This window comes from Diceros bicornis, chromosome 7 (genome assembly GCF_020826845.1).
Source record: "Diceros bicornis minor isolate mBicDic1 chromosome 7, mDicBic1.mat.cur, whole genome shotgun sequence".
NCBI lineage: Eukaryota > Metazoa > Chordata > Mammalia > Perissodactyla > Rhinocerotidae > Diceros > Diceros bicornis.
Window position 1 is genome coordinate 76,294,691 of NC_080746.1, and position 27,171 is coordinate 76,321,861.

At 38.3% G+C, this 27,171-nt stretch overlaps 1 protein-coding gene across 10 annotated transcripts in view; it reads right to left on the reverse strand.

The window, feature by feature from the left end:
* Positions 1-27,171, reverse strand: part of UEVLD (UEV and lactate/malate dehyrogenase domains) — a 52,684-nt gene that overhangs the window by 8,959 nt on the left and 16,554 nt on the right. For 9 of the 10 annotated variants that reach the window (XM_058546112.1, XM_058546107.1, XM_058546111.1 and 6 more), the window contains 6 exons: positions 26,158-26,321; positions 20,512-20,647; positions 18,684-18,802; positions 15,295-15,397; positions 6,684-6,854; positions 5,499-5,672 (listed from right to left, as the gene is read on the reverse strand). In XM_058546112.1, the coding sequence (XP_058402095.1) occupies positions 5,499-5,672; positions 6,684-6,854; positions 15,295-15,397; positions 18,684-18,802; positions 20,512-20,647; positions 26,158-26,321 (867 nt within the window). The remainder of the gene's footprint in view (positions 1-5,498; positions 5,673-6,683; positions 6,855-15,294; positions 15,398-18,683; positions 18,803-20,511; positions 20,648-26,157; positions 26,322-27,171) is intronic. The other variant, XM_058546109.1, reaches the window with a different exon arrangement.

Sequence of the window (27,171 nt, forward strand, 5' to 3'; positions counted from 1 at the left end):
GCTTTAAAACATACATATACACTATATGTATTATTTTGTGTGTGTCAAATATTACATAATACTATATATTTAAGTGACCCCAAATCACAGGCACCTACATCCCTCTATTTCTAGTTCCCATTTGAGAGCTCAAGACAGAATTATTATATCCCTTTCTTGTGTTTGTATCCGCCTTCCCTCGAATCTCTCTCATAGCAAGTTAATACTGCCTTTTATTATAGTCGTTTCCTGTATCTAGACTCTAAGCTTCCTAAAGACATGGTCAGGTTCTTACACATCTATATAGCTCCAACAGCAGTCAGCACAGAAACTTTGGCTTATTTATCAAGTCACACCGTCATTTATTTTCTTTTTACAACTTGAGATATTAATACAACCATACTGTGAAATGTTCTTATTCATTCAAAAATTGTAACTTATGAGGGGGACTGGTTAAATAAATTTTGGTATATCTGGTACTTAAAAAGAATGAATGAGATCTACATATGTAATTATGTAATTATGCAATCATTTCTAAGTCATATTGGTAAGGGGGCAAGATGGAGAATGAATAATGTATAATGTATATTTCATATATATGCTTGTCTATGCACATATATTCTGGAAGGTTACACAAAAAACTGGTAACTGATTGCTTCTAGGGAGAGGGACTGGGTGTCTGGCATAGAAGGGAGACTTCTTTTTCACTGCACATCTTTTTGTACTATTTAATATTTTTGCAATGTGAATGTACAACTTTTTCAACTAAAAGAACAGCTTAATAATTTACACTTTCAATAAGGAAAAGGTGCACACACAAAATTCAAATTGGATCAGTATAAACAGCAGTTTAACAAAAGAATAAATGTCATGAGACAATATATAGTTAACTACCTTAGAGCTAGCAATAGCTTTTAGTTCAGGAGTGAAAAGGAGTGAAGGAGTGAATAAATCATTGTGGAGTGATGCGATCAGGAAAAGCTTCATAGTTAGGAGGGTTTGACCTTTACCTTGAAGGATGAGATCTGAATATTCTGAGAGAGAGCGAGAAGGGATTATGGGGGAGGTAAATGCAGTAGCCAAGGTTTCTGTGGCTGAAGAAAGCTGTGGGGCAGGGCTGGGAGGCACAAGACCTAGGTTTTAGTCTTTCTTTGACCTTAAAAGCTCTTAGGCAGGTCACTTTTACCATCCCTGCATCCACTGCTGGCTCCTTAAAACAAAATGTAATCAATGATCCCTTGGGTCCCTTCCAGCTCTCTAACAACATTATTGCCTCCATAAATATAATTGGGAAGGAAGATCAGGGCTATATTTTGAGACTCCTTGAATGCCAAGCAAAGGAATTTAATGGTTCAGTCAGAGGAAGCCCGTGAAAGTCTTTGAAAAGAGGAATAGGATTGAGGAAGATTGAATTAATATGTGAAAGCATGTATGTAAACACTAGGTAAGTTTTTGCTATATCATTACTAATTTGGCATCATTACAGGGTAAACTAGAGGGGGAAGAGCAAACTAACTGGGAGATAAGCAAAGATGAACATGGACCAGAACTCAAATGCTAGTAGTGAGTCAAATTTGGGGTCTTGGGTTTATTTGAATCCCTAGACATTCATTACTCTAATTCATCTGCTCCAAGTTCTAGTTTGCTACCCTTTTCTAAGGTCCTATTGATAGTGTTTAGTGTCAGGGAGCATTTGAGCCTGAAAAGTATTTCTGCTCAAATCACACTGTCAGGTTTTGTAAAGATTTATTCTATAGCCTGACTCTTTCTAATATTGAACTTTCTAGGTAGCCAGTGCATATTTATAAAGATTTAAAATACTGCTATATTTTATTAAAATAATTTTCTTAAAAATTATACAACTAGTACACATCCATAATGACAAAAGTAGAAAACACAGAAAAATACAAATTTTTAAAAATTATCTCCAACCCAGATATAACCACTGTTAATGTTTTGTTTTAATGGCATCAAAGCATATAGGAAGCTTTAAACTCTAAGAAAACAGTTTTGAGAAGGTGATTTGCTTTGTGGCACTACTGTTTAACTTCTCTTTAACTTTGAATGTGCATCGTCTTTCTCTAGTTAAATGATCACCTCCTCATAGGCAGAGTAGTTCTTTTCTACATCATACTCTACCCTTCAGCACCTACACGCTGAATCAAGTCAGAGTAACACATTTCAAATGATGAAGCAATGCTTAATTTCCCCCAAATTACCTTTTCAACATATCACTCTCATGCTCAAATACATTTAATGGTTCCCCCTTCCTGAGAATCACTTTCCAACTCTTTGATCAGGTATTCAAGGATCTCCAAACTGTGATTTCAACCAGGCATATCCGGTTGAAACTCTCTGCAATGACTGGTCTAGATTTTTTATCCCATGAACATTGCCATACTTAACTATGTGCCTTTGCCTGGTTCTGATTTCCTATTCCTGGAATATCTTTCTCATTCTTTGCTATCTATTCAAATCCTGCTCATTCTTCCAAAGTCCAGTTCAATGATGGCCTGTATAGAATTTTCTCCAGCCATTTCAATTCATGTTAAATGCTCAGTCATAAGTGTCTAAGCACTGTTAGTCTATAGTACTCATTTTGGTACTTAAATAGTATCCTATACTTTTATTGTTAGCTAAATCTTGTAAACATATGGATCATATGCAAATCCTTGTACATATTCTTTATTTTGAATTTTTTTTTGTTGGTCTAAAATAATTTTTAAGTATGATGAAGGAAGAGACTATGTTCTATGCATCTTTTATATCATACTAACATCTTATATAGTAGTGAGTAGGGAGTAGACACTCATATACTTGTTTAAATAAATAAAAATGAACATCACCTCATGCCTGTTAGAATGGCCATCATCGAAAAGACAAGAGATATCAAATGCTGGAGTGGATGTGGACAAAAGGGAACTCTTGTGCACTGTTGGTGGAACTGTAAACTGGTACAGGTACAATGGAAAACAATATGGAGGATCCTCAAAAAATTAAAAATAAAACTACCATATGATCCAGCAATTCCAGTTTTGGGAATATATCCAAAGGAAATGAAAACACTAACTCGAAAAGATATCTGCACCCCCATGTTCATAGCAGCGTTATTTACAATAGCCAAGACATGGAGGGGCCAGCCCAGTGGTGCAGTGGTTAAGGGCGCATGTTCCGCTTCAGCGGCCCGAAGATTCGCAGGTTCAGATCCCGGGCGCACACCGACGCACCACTTGTCAAGCCATGCTGTGGCAGCGTCCCATATAGAATAGAGGAAGATGGGCATGGATGTTAGCCCAGGGCCAGTCTTCCTCGGCAAAAAGAGGAGGATTGGCATGGATGTTAGCACAGGGCTGATGTTCCTCACAAAAAAAAAAAAGACGAAAAAAAAAAGACATGGAAACAACCTAAGTGTCCATTGACGGATGAATGGATAAAGAAGTTGTAGTATGGGGCCAGCCCGGTGGCACAGCAGTTAAGTGCGCGCTCTGCTATGGTGGCCCAGGGTTTGAGGGTTTGGATCCCAGGCGCACACTGATGTACTGCTTGTCAAGCCATGCTGTGGCGGCGTCCCATATAAAGTGGAGGAAGATGAGCACAGACGTTAGCCCAGGGCCAGTCTTCCTCAGCAAAAAGAGGACCGGTAATGGATGTTAGCTCAGGGCTGATCTTCCTCACACACACACAAAAATAAATAAAAGATCATTAAAAAAAAAAAAAAGTTGTAGTATATAGGATGGAATATTATTCGGCCATAAAAAATGAGGAAAGCCTACCCTTTCCAACAACATGGATGGACCCTGAAGGCATTATGCTAAGTGAAATAAGTAAGACAGAGAAAGACAAATACCATATGATCTCACGTATATGTGGAATCTAGAAAAACAAACAAACAAAAAAATTCATAGCAAAAAGGATCAGACTCATGATTACCAGAGGCAGAGGGTGGGGGGAAGGGGAAAAAGAGGAAGGTGGTGAAAAGGTACAAACTTCCAATTATAAGATAAATAAATACTAGGGATGTAATGTACAACATGATAACTAGAGTCAACACTGCTGTATGATATAGAGGAAAGTTTTTCTCATCACCAGGAGAAAATATTTTTCCTTTTTTTCTTTCTTTTCTTTTTATTCTATGTATATGAGAAGATGGATGTTAGCTGAACCTATTGTGGTAATCATTTCACAATATATGTAAATCAAACCATCACGCTGTATGCATTAAAGTTATACAGTGATATATGTCAATTATTTCTCAATAAAACTGGAAAAAAGTGAACAAAATGAGGATAAACAGCACTTCTACCACCTGAACAACCTGACTTTACAGCATGAGGGAAACAATAAAGGAGTGAAGGAAGAGATTCTCAAGTCAGATAGGGAAAGCGTTTTTTTGGGATAGGAAAAGGGGCTTTCCAATCTGGGGAACTGAATGCTTTTTGTGGTAGAGACAGAGCAAGTGGCTGGTAAAAAAGGCCATAAGGACAAAAAGTGAAAATTCTTTTTAAAAAGGTGAGAAACATTGGGGCTGGCCCAGTGGTGTAGTGGTTAAGTCCACACGTTCTGCTTCGGCAGCCTGGGGTTCGCAGGTACGGATCCTGGGTGTGGACCTATCACTGCTTATCAAGCCATGCTGTGGTGGCGTCCCACATATAAAGTAGAGGAAGATGGGCATGGATGTTAGCCCAGGGCCGATCTTCCTCAGCAAAAAGAGGAGGATTGGCAACAGATGTTAGCTCAGGACTAATCTTCCTCACAAAAAAATAAATAAAAATAAATAAATAAATAAAATAAAAAGGTGAGAAACAGAGAGGAGGTATGTACCTAGGGAGAAAGTCTGAACTTAGGAAAGGTAAGCAAGGTTGAAGGGTAGGGAAAGTAAAGGAAAGAGATATGTATATGCTTTAGGGTTTATTTAAATGTTGCTCTCTAGAAAACTAAACTTTTAAATTAATCCTGGACTCTGAAATTCAATTAAAACAAATGAAACCTGGGGCCGGCCCCGTGGCTTAGCAGTTACGTGCTCGCGCTCCACTACTGGTGGCCCGGGTTCGGATCCCGGACGTGCACCGACGCGCCGCTTCTCCGGCCATGCTGAGGCGGCGTCCCACATACAGCAACTAGAAGGATGTGCAACTATGACATACAACTATCTACTGGGGCTTTAAGGAAAAAAAAAAGGGAGGAGGATTGGCAATGGATGTTAGCTCAGAGCCTGTCTTCTTCAGCAAAAAAAGAGGAGAATTAGCATGGATGTTAGCTCAGGGCTGATCTTCCTCACACACACAAAAAATGAAACCTAAGGGGTCTTGCCTAATCTTAAACCTACAGAAAAGTAAATACAATGAGAATGACATATGTGAAGAGCCTATTCACGATACAGGGCCTGGTACACAAAAGGCACTCAAATGTGGGACGAAATCCAACTAAGCTCCACAGCTCTGGAGTCTCAGATCTACCGGAATATCATGGCCACTGGTGACTTAGGTTATCAATATAACGAACAGAAACGTACTTCTTACCTTTGTCTTCTCCCTGCTCACCAATAACCCATACTTCTTTCCCTGAAGTCTGTGCCCTCAAAACATTTGTAATAATATATTGTAATCTCTGTGAATCCAGATTGCATCCAATTCCAATCACTCGATTTGCAGGAAATGCACTCAGTTTCCATGTCACATAAGTCATGATTTCCACTAAATATTGCATACAAGGTGAAAAGGTAAAGATTTTTAAAAATATACTTCCAGCCTAGTTCATAAACAAAATATTCATTATTTTAATAAGTATATTAGGGCTTCTATATACTCTTCTTAAGTCCTAAATGTACTATAAGGCATAATATATTTTTAATGTATATTAAAAACACTAACCATGTTTCAGCATGATTTTACATATCTTTGTTGTTACATATAAATTAGTTAGAGTGGAAAACAGATAATTTCCTAGAATAGTTAAGCAAGAAGGATGAAAACTGGGTACAGAAAACCAGAGAGCAATATTTTTTCGTTGATCAAGTTCTCTCTTATATCTATCTTAAGCTACATTTCTATATTTAAATTAAAATAATGATTCATATACCACCACTATGCAGTATAGCATGATGAACAAACACATCACTCCTTTTTTCTGCCATGCCAAAAAGATGTCAGGTTTAAAGAGTCTGGTGTCCCTCAACCAATTCTTAGAGAAAAACCAGTGAAATGCATACCACACCCCTATATTGGGAACATTAAAAAAAGCTGTTCACCAACTTGAGTCCAGTACCATCTAATTCTTTGAAAATATTTCCTTTTTAAGTAAAACAGTCCCAAAACAAGTTAAAAAATATAAAATGTTAAAAATGCACACTGGCATGCTCACTAACATTTTATGACACTTCAGAGTTAACAGAGATCTTTCACATAAACCATTCCATTTTTCTCTTGAGTATTTCACCATTTTCTCACTGAGGAAGGCATGGTTAACAACCTGGAACATAATAATGGTAATATTACATAAAAAATTGTAAGTTGTAAACCTTCTAGTTAATGCCAGTCATAATAAGTAACTGGTTGACAGGATATGGAAACACTTACATTGTTCATTGTAAGAGCAATTTAACTGAATAGTCATCCCTTTATAATCTAGTTTTATGACTTTTATCAGTAATGTCAATTCTATTGGTGCACTGGACCATCAGATTAACTTAAAATAAAACTTTTTACCTGGTTGTGATGCAACAAGCAGGACACCATGTTGACTATAATGTCCCAGAGCTGGGACAAGGGCTCTGAACATATCCACGTTGCTCTGCACCACATCAAGGTAGGACTGAGAACTACCCAAAGAGTTGACTGTGAAGACCACCACCTTGGAATGAGCAGAGGCAGACAAATCTAGTGAATAAAAAGAAACAGTCTGAGCTCAAGATATAGGTTTTAATCAAGTTCTTGTTTTTCTTTTCTACAAGTAGAGAGCTTTTAGGCACACTCGCCCTCAGATTAATCCTATCTTCATAGGAAGTACACAAAGTGATGAGGTTCGCCTCCAGAGGAGGATTAAGAGCAAAGTGTACACCAGGAGGGAACAGATAGCAATAAAGATAAAGAAAATAAATTACAGAATTCAGAACTGACAAACAAGGACTTAGTTTTCCATGTAATTCAGAGTTTTCCTAAGGAACAGAATATGCTATAGGCAAAATGCACCTAATCAATTACATCACTGATTTTAAACTGTGAGTGTAGGAGTCCTTGAGTTCCCTGAAAGTGACTCAGAGGCCATCTGGGAGGAGTGGACAAAGGTGGCAGGCACGGCTCCAGGCTGTTTACTTTGACTTCTCCAAGTAGAGTAGCTCTGCTTGTATCTATATCATTTATTAAGGATTCTACTCCAAAGAAGGAAAAAATGGTTTGAAAATCTTCAAATCAAGATAAAATGTCTTGTGGGCTGGCCCCATGGCTTAGCGGTTAAGTGCACGCGCTCCGCTGCTGGCGGCCTGGGTTCGGATCCCGGGCGCGCACCCACGCACTGCTTCTCCGGCCATGCTGAGGCCACGTCCCACATACAATAACTAGAAGGATATGCAACCACGACATACAACTATCTACTGGGGCTTTGGGGGAAAAAATAAATAAATAAATAAAAATTAAAAAAAAAAAAGATAAAATGTCTTGGCTCTTTTTTTATCGACTTTTTCTTTTACTGAAACCCAATGTCCTTGGTTTTAGGTTCTTCTTTCAAAGGGACCTATAGGTAAGCAACTGTCATGACTTAGGAAAAGCTATTCCCTAGAGTCCACTGCTCTGACCCTGAAGCAAACATATGCTCTTTTACAACCACAATACTCTCTATCACACGATGTGTTTTACAGTAAGTGCATGTCAAAACAGTGGCCAAACATTATCAGCATCAGAAACAACAGAAAAATAATAAAGTAGCAAGAATCAGTTCAGTCAATACTCCCAAATGAATATTAGCATCCCAGGGAGACAATCAGTAGATTCCAGGGTTTGCACTCTTAATTAAGCCTCTAAGGCCATCTTTCTAAACAAGTTTCAGAAGGAAACCCTTGTACAATGTGTCCACTGGGAAGTGCATTATCCAAGTTTAGTTCATATTCTGACACAGTTGTGGGGACGGCAGATCCAAAACCTGAGTCCTGGATTTTAATTATGGTTCTTTATGAGTCCTCTTAAGTAATTCCTGTGTTCTAGTGTTCAGAGTAGATACCTGGTAATGAGTCAAAACCTAAACAACTGGAAGACATTAGAAATGGAAAGTATATAGTTAACACTTCCATACCACTTCTATGTGCCAGGTATTGTTCTAAGAGCTTTCTATGTATTTACTCATTTAATCTAATCTACAACACACTAGGAGGTAATACCATCCCTATTCTACAGATGAGGAATCTGAGGCACGGATACGTTAAGTAACCTGCTCAAAGTCACAGAGCTAGTTAAGTAGAACCAGAATTCAAGCCCAGGCAGTCTGGCTTCAGAGTGCTGTCAAGCACTATGCTATATTTAGAAACGTAGTCCTACATCCTCATAAGCACGAGTAAACTGCTATCTGGAGAGATTAGGTGGCTTGTCCATATTATTAAAAATCAGTAAACAGTTCAATTTATGACCCTACAATTTGGCCCTGACCTATCTTGCCAGGATTGTTTCTTTTCTTTTCCTCCTTTAGCTTCCTCTACTTTGAATGATAGAAATGCCCTCAAGGTTGCCTTATCAGTAAACAGAGTAGTAGCCGTCTAACATGCTTTCAAAAGTGCAAGAAAGCCTTCCTACTCCATAAGGTTTCCCATCAAGTTCCCAAGCCTTTTACTCTCTTCCTTTGAGCCTAGAAGCCGATATTTCTTATACTCCCCTATGTAAACCTCAGGCTCAAGTTGAATTGGTCTATGTTCCTCCTCAGAATATTTCTCTCACTTTCCTGATATTGGCTTTTGCTCAAATTCTTTCATCTGGAATGTTTCTCACTGCACTCACCCCATGTTTGATAAATATCTGTTTAATTGTTTACTACATTGAGCATATTATGAGCCCTGTGAGAGCAGGGATTGTTTGTGTCTTACTCATCCTTCCTTCTCCAAGAGCTAGTCACTTGGCAATTGGTACATTTTCTCCCCTCTTTACCAGTCCAAATCTCCCCAGTCCTGGAAGACTCAGCACATATCTCAGTCTTACTTAGCTGAAAGTAGTACCTCCCTCCACTCAACTCTAAGAGTCTTCACTGTCTATCCATTCTCTTAGCAACTAATCATAAATTGCCTCATTACTTTCTTGTCATGAATTACTGTTTACATCTTGCATGTGTCTTTTCATCTAAACTTTAAGCTGCTTCTGACCAAGTGGAAAGTCTTCCATTTCTATCAATACCCTGAAGCAGTTCTTAAATGCTAGGCTGGGTGCTTAAGAGTAACTTGGGAAGCATAATAAAATTACAGATTATCCCATGTTCTGAAGATTTTATTTCAATAGGTTAAGCGGAAACATTTCTCAGGAATGCAACTCTCCATGTAATTCTGATGCACAACTAGGTCTGGTAAACACTGCCCTACAGGCAACTAAATTCTTTGCACCTAATAGGCACTCAGAAAATTTTTATTTGACTCTTCCTTCTCATGTCTTCCCTTAGAAGTTGGTGATTTAATAAGGGGAAAAAGATTATACAGTTATGAAGAGAATTAGGAAGAACCTTATGCATGATTATGGAAAGCTATGGTATAAATTACAAGGTTAGGGATTATAGTAAAATTTTATTTAACAATAATACAGTAGGGTACAAGGGTTAGAATTGAGGGCTTCAGAATGAGATCGCCTGGTTCAAATCCTAACTTTACCACTTATTTATTAGCATAGTGAGAAGTTTCCTCCTGTGCCAGGTGCCAATTAGCATCTGTACTCCCAGGACACAAGCTTCTCACGTCTATCCCATCTCCATAGGTAGCCTAGAAAAACTATATCCTTCCTGATAAGCCACTGGTTCCTAAACCATAGGCCCTAGACCAGTGGCTGGTCATAGTTATACTAAGGGATACCAATCCAATATCAAGTATGTCAAAAGACCCACTAAACACTATCTCATGCTCTGATATGCTACTGTTCTCAGATTATAAGGATGATGTTGTGATAAATGAAATACACATTCATTTTAAATTATTACTGAATTATTTTATTCAAAACCATGGAAAACCAGGCAATCAAATAATGATGTCTAAATGCTGTCAAGACCTCACAAGCTAGTTTATTAGTCCGAATATAATGGAGACAGTACAAGTATTTCCATTTCTCTGATGTATTACTAAACCATTCTTCCTATAATAGAAAATTATTGAATATGCCCTTTTCAAATTATTTTTCACTATGACTCAAAATTTTAGAAATGTGTATGCTCTCCTAATGATGATGATGACCTTTAATTTAGAAACTGTGTTAAGAAGAGAGCTATTAAAAATCTTCCTATTTTTAGGAAGTCCCCCAAAGAATGCTTTAAAAGCTATTAAAAGTCCCCCAAAGAATGACTTCACAGTAGCTTTGGGCATTATTTCAGTCAATAACTAGAAAGGATATTTTTTTCTGGTGAAATGGGTAAATTTTTTTTATGTTAAATAAGAATGCCCATATTAAAAAAGAAGGTAGGGAATTACTGCTCAGTTCAAGTAAGTGCCTTTAATGATTACTGCCACAGTGAGCTGGGTCTTGGAGTTGTATAAAGAATGCTGAGACTTTCCAAGATTTATCATGTGTGGCAAACTAAGGCCATGAACTGAGTATGTTATGCCATATCTCTAACTTTAGAGAGGACTGTCTGAAAAATAAAAGGTATGTCCATCGATAAAATTTCCCAGTAAGAGAAAAAAATGATACAAAACAAATTTCAGACACCAATATTAAAAGCATGAAGAGTAATGAGTGATCTGGCAAAAGAGTTCCTCTGGAAGGTTTCCTAGGGAGAAAGTGACAAGTTGTTTCACATGAAGGGCATGTTGAGGATAATAAGAGTCCTTGCCTAGAGTAAGTGGAAAGGGGGAAAGCAGGTGATGAAAGGCTTTAATCAATGGATTCTCAATTTCAGTTCAGTGAATTTCAAACTTTTCTGATTGTGAGGCACGCTATGAGAAATATTTTATATAACAACCCAAGACACAATATATGCATATGTGTATATATCTAAAACAAAAACATTACAGAAAATACCCTTACTACAAATGCTCTGATATTTTCTATTATTCTAGTTCATTTTTATAAAATGCTGGTCATAATCCACTATGCTGATTCCACAATGTGCAATTGTGTCACTACTCACAATTTGAAAAATACTGATTTTAATGAGTATAAAAATTACTTGAGCTACTTATCTAAAATGTAGATTCCCAGGCTCCACCCCTAGAAATTCAGGATCCATAGTCCTGGGGTGGTTGCCAGGCATCTGTACGTTTAAGAAGCACCTCAGGTGATTCTGATACAAATGATTAATCCATAAAACATGTTTTAAGAACCACTGGCTATTGAGAAAATTTTGCTTTGCTCCATATGTCAACAACTTATTTTTTAACAACTATTGAACACTTTTTTCTCCATGCACATACATGCACATAACCATACACACAAACATTTATGCCTGTATATGCACAGACTATTTGTGGAGTGAATCATGTGAAATTGGTAACAAACATGTTTGAAACCCTAGCTTAGCCTCTTACTAACTGCATGTCCTAAGCCACAAATCTCTCTGAGTCATCTACAAAATAAAGAGAAGTAAAGGAGTGTGAATATATGTAAAGTATCTAGCATACATACTGATTCCTTAAAAAACGGCAAGTGTTATTATTAAGGGAAAACAGATGAACATAATAGTGTCTTTAGCCAAGAAATGACATGATCAAAATAGTATCATAGGACAATTATTCCCTTAGCTATGTTTAATATAGAACAGAAGTAATGAAGAGAAAGGAAACAGGAACCCTCATATACTGTTGGTGAGAGTATAAATTGATACAACTTCTTTGGGGACAATTTAATAATATAAATTTTAAAAACATGTACCTTTCGACCCAGTAATTCTACTTTATCCCACTAGTTAGAGAAGTACACAAAAATTTTCATATTACAATGTTCTCTCTGCACTATTATTTGTAATCACAAAAAAACAAAACAACCTAAATGTCTACCAATAGGAGACAGACATCCATATGATGGCATATTATGACACTGTTCAAAGGAATAGAAGGAGCTATTTAGATCTATATGTGTTGTTAATAAAGATCTTCAAAAGCATACTATTAATTCATCAATAACTTAAACACAGAATTGCCACATGACTCAGCAATCCCACTTCTGGGTATATACCTAAAAGAATTGAAAACAGGTGGTCAAACAAAAACTTGTACATGAATCTTCATAGCAGCACTATTTACAATAGCAAAAAGATGCAACCCAAATGTCCTTCAACTGATAAATGGATAAATAAAATGTGGTATATCCATACCATGGAATATTATTCAGCCATAAAAAGGAAGGATGTACTGACACAGGCTACAATATGGATGAACTTTGAAAACATTATGCTAAGTGAAAGAAGCTAGACAGAAAAGGCCACATATTGTGATTCCACCTATATAAAATAGCCAGAAGAGGCAAATCCATAGAGCAGATTAGTGGTTGCCAGGGCTAGGGGAGAAGGGAAAATGGGTACAGGGTTTCCTTTTGGGGTGAAGAGAATGTTCTGGAACTAGATAGTGGTGAGGTTTGCACAACATTGTGAATGCACTAAATGTCACCAATGGTAAATTTTATTACATGTATTTTAGCACAATAAAGGGATAAACATATTAAGTGCAAAAAACAAGTGCAGAACCAGTTTCCCCAGTGACTCCTGAAGCAACTACTGTTAATTCTTTAGTATTTCTCCAGATTTAGTCTACGCATACACAAGCATAACTGTTTTATGTATGTATGTATACGTATGTGTATTTGCATGCTCATCTGTAAATATGTATATTCCTCCCCAAAATGTTTTAATAGCTATGTAAAAAAAATCCAAATGGAACAAAAAGTACAACTTTAGGATGATCAGTCAGTTGCAATCATCAATGCCTGTCATTGATGATTTCCAAATTTCTAAAACTACTGAGCTTCATTTCCCAAAATTAATGCACTTCTCTATATCATATAATGTATTTATGAGATGTTAGTTAACATATTTAAAATTCTTTATGTAACAGTAATTAAATTAAGTGCTATTGTGAATGTACAACCAAAGTTAACCAGGGGAACATGAAAGGTGCCCCAAGGGGGTGCGGACTCATTCAACATTCCCTGTTTGGTGGCAAGCACCATGCACTATACATCTACTCCAAGGATTCGATTCTTTCAATTATCTGAAACAACAGTTATTGATGGTTAATGAAACACATAGGAAGAAACAATTTCTTCAGGTCCTACAAGGCCTCACAGCCTCTAGGGTCCAGGTACTAAAGAGTTTCCTAAAGTGATTTGGAAGAGTTAACAGGTCCCTCAAGAACTTCAGTACCTGGAAATGACAGGCACAAGAGAATATCCAGCTCCCCATGAGATCCTTTATATGAGGCCTACAAAAGGATCATTAAACCAACTTCTGTTCTCTTTCCAGAGAAGGAAAAAGAACTCATTGTACCCTGCAGGGATCCAGAGGCTTACTAGAACTACTACACCCAATTTTTATAGCCTATAGGTATAATTTCAACTTTTCTCACCTACTGTCATTCTTAGCACATTCAGGCTTGTGAAACCATGTCTTGATACTTTATTTGGAAAATATAGTCAAGGAATACAGGCGACCTAATGAAAAGGCAAAGGAAAGCCAAACAACTATAACATATTACAACCCGACTTGAGCTATAACCTAGTTTTTGAAGATCACTGAATTAGAGTAAACTCCAGTGTTACTCTAGTTCAATGGCTGTTCAATTTTTTTTGATCACACATCTCTGGTAATAAAATATTTTTAAGCCCACATTCCCAATTATGGTATTTACCTAGATATATATGTCTATACTAATATAGTATGTACATCATAAAATATATGCAAAAATTTTGATCAAAATCATAAGATAAAAATTACTTTTTTAACATTTTAAATTTTATTTATTAATGATACAAAAACACTTTTTGTTCTTATTAAAACTTATTTTAAAAATATATTTTTAGTGAAAGCAATGTGAATTTTTTTTTTTGAAATCTTGGTTTAGCACTTTGCTATATATCAAGAGGTAGGTATTAGTCCCACTTTACAGATGATAAAACTGAACTTTGAGAGATTATATAACCTGACAAGTGTCAGAGCTATAATGTAGCAGAGCTAGGATACAAACCTCCATCTGTCAAACTCTAAAACCAGCGCTCTTAACCCATGTATTATGAGAAAAGAAGCAATCAGAGAAAACAAATTTATATTCTTGTGCAAGTCAGAAACAGAGAATAAATCCTTCTGACCAATCTGAATGTTATCTGCTTATCTGACTCTTGTTAACATAATCAGTTACAATGTCTGTATGACTTTGGGTAAGTCACTTAACTTATCTGAATCCTAGTCTGCCAATATGTAAAATTAGGGACTTGGACTAGGTAATCTTTGATGTGCTTTCACCATTAAAATTCTAGGACCCTAGGCAGAGAACAGAGGATTTTCAGGGCAGTGAAACTACTCTATAGGATACTATAATGGTGGATACATGTCATTATAGATTTGTCCTCACCCGTAGAATGTACACCACCAAGTGTGAACCCTAGGGCCGGCCCGGTGGCTTGGCGGTTGAGTGTGCGCGCTCCGCTGCTGGCGGCCCGGGTTCGGATCCCGGGCGCGCACTGACACACCGCTTCTCCGGCCGTGCTGAGGCCGCGTCCCACATACAGCAACTAGAAGGATGTACAACTATCTACTGGGGCTTTGGGGAAAAAAAGGAGGAGGATTGGCAACAGATGTTAGCTCAGAGCCGGTCTTCCTCAGCAAAAAGAGGAGGATTGGCATGGATGTTAGCTCAGGGCTGATCTTCCTCACAAAAAAAAAAAAAAAAGAGTGAACCCTAATAATGTAAACCATGGACTTCGGATGATAATGATGTAGCAAGGTAGTTTTATCAATTGTACCACTCTGGTGGGGGATGTGGACAATGGAGGAGGCTATGCATGTGTGGGGATGGGGGTATATGGGAAATCTCTGTACCTTCTGCTCAATATTGCTGTGAATCTAAAACTGCTCTAAAACATAAAGTATATTAAAAAATTCTAGGACTCAAATACAAGAGAAAATAAGGCAAACATCTTCTGAGCAAAATAATCAGACCTTTGCTGATCTCCACATTAGGCAGATTAAAGATGTCAAGGTCCATCATCCCTCCTTTAGTCCCTTCTGAGAGGTCTAAGAGGACTAGTCTGTCCGCAATGCCCTGTACAGTACAATAAGAAAATGAAAAGCATTACATGGCCAGTTACTCAATTTAAATTCATTCAGAAAGCAGAATATACAGGCTTCATGTGCTGTCTTATGAAGGAAAAGTAACACAATAGCAATAAATGGGACATGCAAACAAGAAATTACTATGAACTTGAATAATGTGATCCTTTAGGCTTGACTGAAAACTGGAATCTAACAGGGCTTAACTCAGATGTCACAGACTGCAGGTTTCTTTTGATGGGATAATGAGTAATAAAGATGACTTGGTACACTCAATATGTTTGCTATTATTCTAGAGCTTATGTTTTCATTTTGATGTCAAAATTTCCATTCTGAAAGAACTGAGTGATTTTCTTGTCATTTTAGCACCTCATTTCTAGCACGAAAGTCAACACTAATGCCAAGTTTCTCTTTAAAAAAAAGAAAGATTGGGCCAGCCCAGTGGCATAGCAGTTAAGTCTGTGTGCTCTGCTTGGGCGGCCCATGGTTCACAGGTTCGGATCCCGGGTGCAGACCTACGCACGGCTTATCAAGTCATGCTGTGGTGGCGTCCCATATAAAGTAGAGGAAGATGGGCACGGATGTTAGCCCAGGGCCAGTCTTCCTCAGGAAAAAAGAGAAGGATTGGCAACAGACGTTAGCTCAGGGCCAATCTTCCTCAAAAAAGAATAATAATAGCTATAAATCTAAAATAAAATCCTATTATCAAGCAGTTCTCTCCCCAGAGATGTCACAGAAAATACTCCACATGCCTGTGGATGGCTCCCTGGGTGCCATGGGGAGCTGACTGTAAATGACAGCACGGAAACTCCTAAGAGTCAGTTTACCTTTGTGGAAGGTCTTTTTCCAGAGTAGTACAGGATGTGAGGATAGCTCCTATCTTAGAGCGCAGGGGCAAGAGGACCCAGGGATCTACCAGACTATCAGGCAGAAAGCGTAGAAGTTAAGATAACAACCCAGCTACGCTACTTACTAGCTCTGTAACGCTGGGCACATCACTGAACTCGGCCTTACTTCACGGGGTTATGAGGATTAATTATGTGACAAAGGGCTGGCAGAAAGCAGTCCTCTCTATATTGTACCTATTAATTTTATTATTGTTAACCACATTCACAAGAGAAACACAAAGAAAATTATGTTACCATTTTCATTTATCAGACACACAAAGATCTAAACGTTTAACAAAAGTAGTGTGGAAAAATAGGTATTCTCATACACTGTGCATAAGAGAATACACTGGTACAACTAATATGGGGGATAATTTGACAATTTCTATCAAAATTTAAAAACACAATAACTCCTTTAATCCATCAATCTCATTTACAGAAATTATCCTACAAACTTATTAGTGCATGTGTAAAATATACAATATGTATAAGGATATTCAAAAGACTAGAAACAATCTAAATGTCCATCAATAACAACAACTACAATGAGGTGGATAACAGTAGTTTGGAGCAGAGCTTCTTAAGCTTTAAGGGATCACCATTTAACAGATCAGTGAAGCATACGGATCACCAGGGATTTTGTTAAAATGCAGATTTGCTTCCCTAGGTCTGGAGTGGGGCCTGAGATTACGCATTTCTAATAAAATCTCAGAGGATGCCAATGCTGCTGGTCTGAAAGCAATACACTGAGTAGTAAGGATCTCAAATACAGGCTCTGTTAATGTATTGCATAGCTTCCAATCCCGGCTCCCTTTATTAACAGCGTGACTTTGGCCAAGTTGCATAACCTCCCTAGGCCTTGGTTTCTTCATTTGTAAAATGGCAGTAATGATAGTACCTAAGCCATAGGGTTGTTGTAAAATGAGTCAAGTGTTTAGGTGAGTGCTGGCACCTAGTAAGCATTCAGGAAAGGTTAGTTACTGCTGCTACCACCACCACTACTACTGCCACTTTTGTGACTACTGTTGCACTATTTGAATATTGTATCCTGTATCAAAATATTAATGCTTAAAAAAAAATGGAAAAAATGTTCCATCTAGACAGTTCACAGACAAAGAAATACCGATAGTGACATTCTTCTAACAGTTTAAGAAACACGACTTTAAGGGGCCTTCCTGTATTTACCAAACACAAATAAAACTGATACAACTCAGTACTGTTAGGGATGTCAAAAATCAGGTTGATATGCACATTGTTATTAGAAGCATAAATTAGTTCTGCCTCTCAGAGCAATCTAGCAATATGTAATAAGTGCCATAATAACTATTCATGCCCTCTGACTCACTAGCACTATTTTTGAGATTATGTACACCTAAAAGAAAATTCAGACAAGAAAATAAGCAACTTGTAAAGCAATGTTTATAGAAGCATTCTATTTAGTAACAAAAGAACTGAAAACAATTCAAATTCCAATTAAGAGAGAATAGTGTATTCACATGAAGGGTGGAGAAAATGAAACTATAATATGTCAAAAGTTAGCATACATTGCTCTGAGCAGCCAGCTTTTAAAATTTTCTAGCTCCCTGGATATACAATTTAATTATTTGTTGAAGTAGAACCTACCTCCAAGACATATGTGAGTCTTAAATGGAAAGGGAAGAATTTAGATGGCAAACCATCAAATTCTAATAGAAAAGAAAACCAAATGCCAGCTAGCAAATAAACATATAGAGGGACAGCTATTCTATTCTGGGCTACATCCCTCAAATGACAAAGACATGCTGTTACCACAATACTGGACCCTAGAGGGTCTTTTGAGCCGCTCTGCAAGGGGATTTAAGCCTTTCTGAAAATAATTTATATTGAAAAGATCTAGTAAAAACGACTGATGGAAAAATAAACAAATCTCAAACTAGCGTAAAATATCAACTTAGAAACTATGATCCTAAAAGAAGGTGGAGTAATTACACAAGAAAAGGCAATCTTTTTAAAAAAATGCTAATTTTAGAAAGAGCTGAAATTAAGTATTATATTAAATAAGAGTTTAATTAAAGCATGACTCAGAAAACACAAAAGAATCTGTGACTAAGTCAGATGAATGTCAAGTTGAGGTTTCCCTTGGATTAGGCTGATGAGACCATTGTTCAGACCACTTTTTCAAAGCCAAGTCCATGACTAACTGTCATGGACAGTTAGTCAACATCACTGAGGCAACATCACTGATGAGAGCTTTCAGCTATTTTTTTTGTCAACTGACTAAATATATTTTAAAGCAAAATGAGGTTTTCCCACATGACAAAATGAAGCCATTATTTCTTGTATTGTTAAACATACACTGCCTAAAAGTGTAGCAATATGATAAATGGATTTATAACCACTATGCTTACATACCTTTGCCGAAATTGCTAACGTGCAGGCAATTCCCAATTCTCCACCTCCAACCACGGTAATTTTGTTGACTGTTTTATTCTCATGATTTGCCCAATTCTTTGAATTTATGTCTGAGACACCTAGAAAGGAAAGCGGATTATCACGAGAATTTAAAAATAATATCAAAAATCTTTTTAGCATCTTAAAAAAAAATACACCAACCTTAAATAACTTGGACAGAAAACATGGTGCTAGTCCATGATAGGCATTCAAAAATATTTGTTGAACAAGTGAAATGCAAGAAAGACAGGACTCTCATATTAATATTCTACTAAATAGAGGCTACCCTTTTAAAAAGAAAGTATCTTTCCAAACATTTAAAAAATATGCTATACGATTAAAAAAATAAGATTTCCAAAATTCTGAAAAAAATTCTTTTTTTTTTTCACTGAGGAAGATTCGCCTGGGCTAACATCCATGCCCATCTTCCTCTACTTTATATGGGATGCCACCACAGCATGGCTTGACAAGCGATGCATCGGTGCGCACCCGGGATCCAAACCTGCCAACCCCGGGCTGCAGAAGCGGAGTACGCACATGTAACCGCTGCACCACCGGGCTGGCCCCATGAAAAAATTCTGATTCTTACTGCTCTGGTCTACAATGCAAAAAAATCCTTAACTTTACTAAATTTTACAAGCATGGATATTTTGCTTTATCCTCCATGAGAAACATCAAGAATCATAGATTTTTCTGGTCCAATCCACTGAATGAGGCAAAAAGCCACATAAGCATATAATGCAAAAGGTTTGGGATTGTTAATATATATCAAGTGGTTTTGAACAAAACGAATTATTTTATCTGTCAGTATAAGAGTAATCTTTTTTTTTTTTTGTGAGGAAGATCGGCCCTGAGCTAGCATGTGCCAATCCTCCTCTTATTGCTGAGGAAGACTGGCCCTGGGCTAACATCCACGCCCATCTTCCTCCACTTTATATGGGACGCCGCCACGGCATGGCTTGCCAAGTGGTGTGTCGGTGCACGCCCGGGATCCGGGCCGGCGAACCCAGGGCCGCCGCAGTGGAGCGTGCGCACTTAACCACGTGCGCCACAGGGCCGGCCTCCAGAGTAAACTTTTACATTTTAAGAAACCATAGGGGCTGGCCCAGTGGCACAGTAGTTAAGTACACGTGCTCCACTTTGGCGGCCTGGGGGTTCACAGGTTCGGATCCTGGGCACACACCAACGCACCACTTGTCAAGCCATGCTGTGGTGGCATCCCATATAAAGTAGAGGAAGATGGGCACAGATGTTAGCCCAGGGCCAGTCTTCCTCAGCACAAAAGGGAGGATTGGCACTGGATGTTAGCTCAGGGCTGATCTTCCTCACAAAAAAAAAAAAAAAAGAAACCATATTCATTGAACTGTATGGTAACACTTACCCTATGATAGATATACAGGAATTTTTGATTCAACACAGATATGTACATATACATGCATGTATTTGTTTATGGAAATCAGGCAGCAGAGAGTAAATGGTATTAGTGAGAAATGGTAAACTCATAACTCTTTGATTAATAAAAATACAAACCTGGGCCGGCCTGGTGGCGCAAGCGGTTAAGTGCGTGCGCTCTGCTGCAGCGGCCCGAGGTTTGCCAGTTGAGATCCCGGGTGCGCACCGAGGCACCGCTTGTCAAGCCATGCTGTGGTGGCATCCCACGTAAAGTGGAGGAAGACGGGCACAGATGTTAGCCCAGGGCCAGTCTTCCTCAGCAAAAAAACAGGAGGATTGGCAGATGTTAGCACAGGGCTGATCTCCTCACACACAAAAAAAATAAAAAAATACAAACCTTCAGTGATTTTTGCAATATAGGCCAACAAGTCCACCTGCCGTGCTTCATCAGATGATGACAGAGAATACAGGGGAAGTTCCTCTTGAAACTTGGCAATCATTTCTTTAATTAATCCAACAATGACAGATTTAGGCTGCAGAATACACACAAAGGGAAAAGTTATGCAAAAATTTTGCTCAAGAATACTACCTTGTTAACCTATACATTGTTATCGAGTTAGCCAAAACAAAGTACTGCATCATACTCTCATTTTTTGAAAACTACCACACAAATTATGTGATACTTTTAACTGTTTTAATACTTCTAACAGAAAAATTACTTAATTCTTTTAACTGAAAAGTAGGGAGAAATGCTAATAAGTGGGAAAATACCATGACAGCCCTTACTAGCAGAATACCTATATTTAGGAACAGTCTGTCTGTCTTTTTTTAACTTTTTATTTTAAAATAATTGCAGACTTGTAGAAAAGTTGCAAAAATAGTACAAAGAATTTCCATATCCTCTTCACCCAGATCACTTCCATGTTAACATTTATCACATCTGCTTTCTTAGTCTCTTTCCCTCTATATATTTTTCTGAACCAATTGAGAGTAAATTGCAGATATGATCCTCCTTCACCCCTAAATACTTTGGTGTATATTTCCTGAAAGAAAAATCAAAACATAGGCCAGCCAGGTGGTGCAAGTAGCTAAGTGTGCACGCTCTGCTTCAGTGACCCGGGGTTCACAGGCTCAGATCCCCGGCGCGCACCGACAGACCGCTTGTCAAGCCAGGCTACAGCAGCATCCCATATAAAGTAGAGGAAGATGGGCACGGATGTTAGCCCAGGGCCAATCTTCCTTGGCAAAAAAAGAGGAGGACTGGCATTGGATGTTAGCTCAGGGCTGATCTTCCTCACCAAAAAAAAAAAAAAAAAAAAAAATCAGTCAAAAAAAAAAAAGAAAAATGAAAAAACAAAACAGATCTTCTCCTGTATAACAATTATCAAATCAGAAAATTAACACTGAAGGGCTGGCCTCGTGATGTAGTGGTTAAGTGCGCATGCTCTGCTGCTGGTGGCCTGGGTTCGGATCTCAGGCGCACACCAACGCACTGCTTGTCAGGCCACCCTGTGGCAGCATCCCACATAAATTGGAGGAAGATGGGCACGGATGTTAGCTCATGGCCAGTCTTCCTCGGCAAGAAGAGGAGGATAGGCATGGATGTTAGCTCAGGGCTGATCTTCCTCACCAAAAAAAAAAAAAAAAGAAAGAAAGAAAAAGAAAATTAACACCGATAAAATATTATCTAATCTAGTACTGTTTCTTTTAGTTTAACTGGTTAAGCAACCTTAGTGTAATTCACTTAACCTTTCTGAGCTTCAGTGTTATCAGCAATATAATGTGAATAATAAATCCCAAGTGGCTGTTACGAGAAACAGATGAGCTAATGCCTGCAGACTGTACACTGTGAGTGTAAAATATATGTTTATTATTATCATTAGGAATATTCAGTAGTTTGCTCATTTTAAAAAGTGCTTAATTTCTCAGAGTCTGGGTTTTACTATTTATAAATTAAGAAAATGAGGCCATTAGGATCAAAAACTCAAACACTTTTAAAGACCAAGCAGATAACATAACGTGTGAAGTTGTCAAGTATAAGAAAACTTGGGGAGATGGTTATTGTGCCAAATTGGAAAGAGTACACATACAGGCATTCAAACTCATATTAAGAACAAAACAAAACCACTGTGCTGTTCAAACAAAATTGTGTAGGCCTAATGCAGCACACTGAATCTCTTGGGGAAAATGTCTGCAATCCTTGGCCTAGACAACCTCTAGATCCCTGATAGTTCCAAAATTCTATACAACTATACTACATAATTATAATTCCAACTGCATGTGGAACTTAAAGTTACTATAGTACTTTTATTTATTTATTTTTTTTGTGAGGAAGATCAGCCCTGAGCTAACATCCATGCCAATCCTCCTCTTCTTGCCGAGGAAGACTGGCCATGAGCTAACATCCGTGCCCATCTTCCTCCAATTTATGCGGGACACTGTCACAGCATGGCCTGACAAGCGGTGCATGGGTGTGCGCTGGGGATCTGAACCAGGGCCGCCAGCAGCAGAGTGCGTGCGCTTAACCGCTATGCCACGGGGCGGCCCTTGCAGTACTTTTAAAAACGACAATTTAAATAATGTAATATCTTCTTAAGACTAGTTTTAGCTTTTAATAAAAAGGCTCAGAACAGTAAAATGAAATCAAGACCGTCTGAACTGAAATCAAGCACAACCTCAATGAGATTATAGAACTATCTCTGAGTATTTATTAAGATTTTATTTATTTATTTCCCCCCCCACCAAAGCCCCAGTAGATAGTTGTATGTCATAGCTGCACATCCTTCTAGTTGCTTTATGTGGGACGCGGCCCCAGCATGGCCGGAGAAGCGGTGCCTCGGTGCGCGCCCGGGATCCGAACCCGGGACCACCAGCAGTGGAGCGCACGCACTTAACCGCTAAGCCACGGGCCGGCCCACTCTCTGAGTATTTATTAAACAAACAAACAAAACCATGAAAAGAGATGCCAAAGAAAACCAGAAAGATGAAACAGGAAATATGAATTCCTACAATAGGGCACAGATGTCAAAATATTATTTGAGGATAGTTTAAAAAAAAAAGGGGGTAAAAATAAATGAAGGAGCGCCGGCCCTGTGGCTTAGCGGTTAAGTGCGTGCGCTCTGCTACTGGCGGCCCGGGTTCGGATCCCAGGCACGCACCGACGCACCGCTTCTCCAGCCATGCTGAGGCCGCGTCCCACATACAGCAACTAGAAGCATGTGCAACTATGACATACAACTACCTACTGAGGCTTTCGGGGGGGAAAAAAAAAGGAGGAGGATTGGCAATAGATGTTAGCTCAGAGCTGGTCTTCCTCAGCAAAAAGAGGAGGATTAGCATGGATGTTAGCTCAGGGCTGATCTTCCTCACACACACACACACACACACACACACACACACGAATGAAGGAGCTAATTCAAAAAAGAAACATAACACAATCAATAAATATAAGAAAAAGATTTCAATTCCTCAAATAACCAAAGAACTAAACATTAAGATCAAGACATCATTTTTGTCCTTCCAACTGACAAATTTTTATCATGCCCCATTCATTACATTTAATGGAAATCATTTATTTAAATCACCAAGTATTGGGGCCAGCCTGGTGGTGCAAGCGGTTAAGTGCGCGCGCTCTGCTGTGGCGGCCTTGGGTTCGCCAGTTTGGATCCTGGGCGTGGACTGACGCACCCCTTGTTAAGCCATGCTGTGGCGGCGTCACATATAAAGTAGAGGAAGATGGGCACTGATGTTAGCCTAGGGCCAGTCTTCCTCAGCAAAAAGAGGAGGATTGGCAGATGTTAGCTCAGGGCCGAGCTTCCTCAAAAAAAAAAAAATCATCAAGTATTGCAAATAATGTACAAGTCCACAAAATAAAAGGTCAATGTTTCCCCACCTAAACTCCACTACTGACAATCTGGTGTGCTTCCTTTCTTATCTTATTTCTTTTTTTTAAAGGTTTTATATATATATGAAAAATATAGAAAACTATAAAAACAAAGTAAAATGTGTCCACAATTGCATACCTTTTTACGGATGTATATAAAATAAGAAGTGATAATCCTAATGCCATCCTTTACTCCAACCTCACTCGACTCTGACATATCCCATCCTCCTGTCCTACAACTCTCTGGGTATGTGTAAATATATTATAAATTATCCGTTCATAAAAATTTTAATGACTTACAAAAACGAGAGCATATTCTACCTCCTTTTAAGTAAATGTATAGAGATAAGCAAAGGTCTGTTTTGTTTTCCTGGTAATACTTCTGCTAGAGCAAGGGTGCTGTAAGCAGGTACTCTCCTACACTGATTTTTACTGATAGTAGAAGTATATTTTGTCTAATGTCTATATGTTCATTTTTATATCCCCTGTACTTGACCTTTTGGAGGCCAATTTGGCAATATATAAGAATAGCCTTCAAAATATTTATAGCCTTTGATCCAGTAATTCCATTTCTAGAGATTTATCATTATTAAAGATTTAAAAGATATACACAAACATGTAAATTTATATATATTTATATTTAAGGATGCTCATCATTAAATTTCAAACAACAGAGCAATTTGTAAATACATTATGCAGTATCCTTATGCTGGATCATTAGACAACCATTAAAAACCACATATTTTGAAAATATTATTATTATTATTATTATTATTATTATTTTGCTGAGGAAGACTGGCTCTGAGCTAACATCTATTGCCAGTCCTCCTCCTTTTTTCCCCAAAGCCCCAGTAGATAGTTGTATGTCATAGTTGCACATCCTTCTAGTTGCTGTATGTGGGACGTGGCCTCAGCATGGTCGGACAAGTGGTGCGCTGGTGCGCGCCTGGGATCCGAACCCCGGCCGCCAGCAGCGGAGCACACGCACTTAACCACTAAGCCACGGGGCCGGCCCCTGAAAATATTATTTAATATGGAGAAATGCTGAATAAAACGGTAGATGAAAAATGCAGAATATAAAATTGCATAATGTGAGGACTTGTAAGCAAATAAACTACAGTTACAAACATCAACATGGGTAAATTTTTTTTTTTTTTTATAAGGAGGACCAGCCCTGAGCTAACATCCCTGCCAATCCTCCTCTTTTTGCTGAGGAAGACTGGCCCTGGGCTAACATCCATGCCATCTTCCTCTACTTTATATGGCACGCCGCCACAGCATGGCCTGACAAGCGGTGCATCATGTGCACGCCCGGGGTCTGAACCGGTGAACCCCGGGCCACCACAGTGGAGCGCACTCACTTAACCGCTTGCGCCACTGGGCTGGCCCCAACATGGGTAAATTTTTAAAACTTAATGCTCAGTTAAAACAAAGCACACAACGGAAGATTATATACAGTATGATTCAATTTACATAAAGGTCAAAAACTGGCAAAACGACAAATAAATACATATATTACATAAGAATTTTTAATAGAGAGGGACTAGGAAACAATGCCCCAATATCTTGTCAGCAGCTTTTCATGTGCTTTATCAAGCAGCAAACAACTATAAAAAGGCCGGGAGCGAACAACAGTTGGCTCCCAGACCTGGAGAGAGCAGCTTCACGCAGGCTGCTGTCATCAGCGTTCTGGGACTCAGGTGACGCCAGGGACCTCAATTTCAAATTACTTTTATTTTTTATTTATTTATTTTTTATTGCAGTAACATTGGTTTATAATATTATATAAATTTCAGGTGTACATCATTATATTTTGATTTCTGTATAGATTACATCATGTTCACCACCCAAAGACTAATTACCATCCATCACCACGGTACACATGTGCCTAATCGTCCCTTTCACCCTCCTCCCTCCCTTCTTCCCCTCTGGTAACCACCAGTCCAGTCTGTCTCTCTGTGATTGTCTGTTGTTGTTTTTATCTTCTACTTATAAGTGAGATCATACGGTATTTGACTTTTTCCCTCTGTCAAATACTTTTAAAGACCATATGAAGAATATCATTGAAAGAAAATTCAGTAACTTATTCATACTATTAGGATCAAAGATAAATATTCAGTAAAACAAAAACTTCTAAAAGAAAATCCAAACTAATCTTACATGGCTCCAGTTTTGGAGGTAGGGCAAGTATATTCTGCCTTGAGCATCCACGTGTTTTCCAACTGAGATTCCCATATTTGCAGTTGGCTTTAAGAAGCAAATGGGGGGAGCGAAAGGGTGAGAATCCAAAATCCACAAACGAATTGGTATGTTATATGTATTACCTATTTGAGACAAAATAAACACATCGTCAAACAATAATGAAGCATACACGTTATATTTATGGTACAGCTAGGTGGCATTTTAAGACATATAGTCTAGTCAAGTTTACATACAAAGAATTTATGTAAATCGAGGCATGTTTCCCCATTTTCATCCACAGTCACATTGAAAATACGTTCCCATTAAAGTACTAGCATAACATTTGAGGAAATTTAATTAAGACAATGGCCAGCTCATCCAATTCAATTCAATAAATATTTATAGGACCTACTGTGCCAGGCGTTTGGGATACAGCATCTTCTCTATGTAACCTTCTTTGCTCCCCTCAAGCACAGCTATCACATCTTTCTTAAAATGTAGTGGACACTTCTATTTTTATATTTATTTGGCACTGAAGTTATTTGCCTACAGGTCTGTTTCTCCTTTTACATTGTAAACTTCTAGAGAGGATTATATATTATTAATTTCTTTCTTTTTTTTTTTTGGTGAGGAAGATTGTCCCTGAGCTAACATCTGTGCCAATTCTTCTCTATTTTGTATGTGGGACACCACCACAGCATGGCTTGACGAGTGGTGTGTAGGTGTGTGCCCGGGATCCGAACCCACAAACCCCGGGCCACCAAAGTGGAGCGTGCAAACTTAACCACTTCGCCACTGGTCTGGCCCCATATTATTCATTTCTATATCCCCTGCGCCAAGCATAGTGCCTAACATACTGGCTACACAATAGAAGTTTCTTATATAAATAAGAATGAATGAATGAATAAATAAATGAAAAATGAATGAATGAGCAAAGATGAATTTGATACTGGCCCTCAAGTTGCTCATTAACTGCAGACACTATAACATACA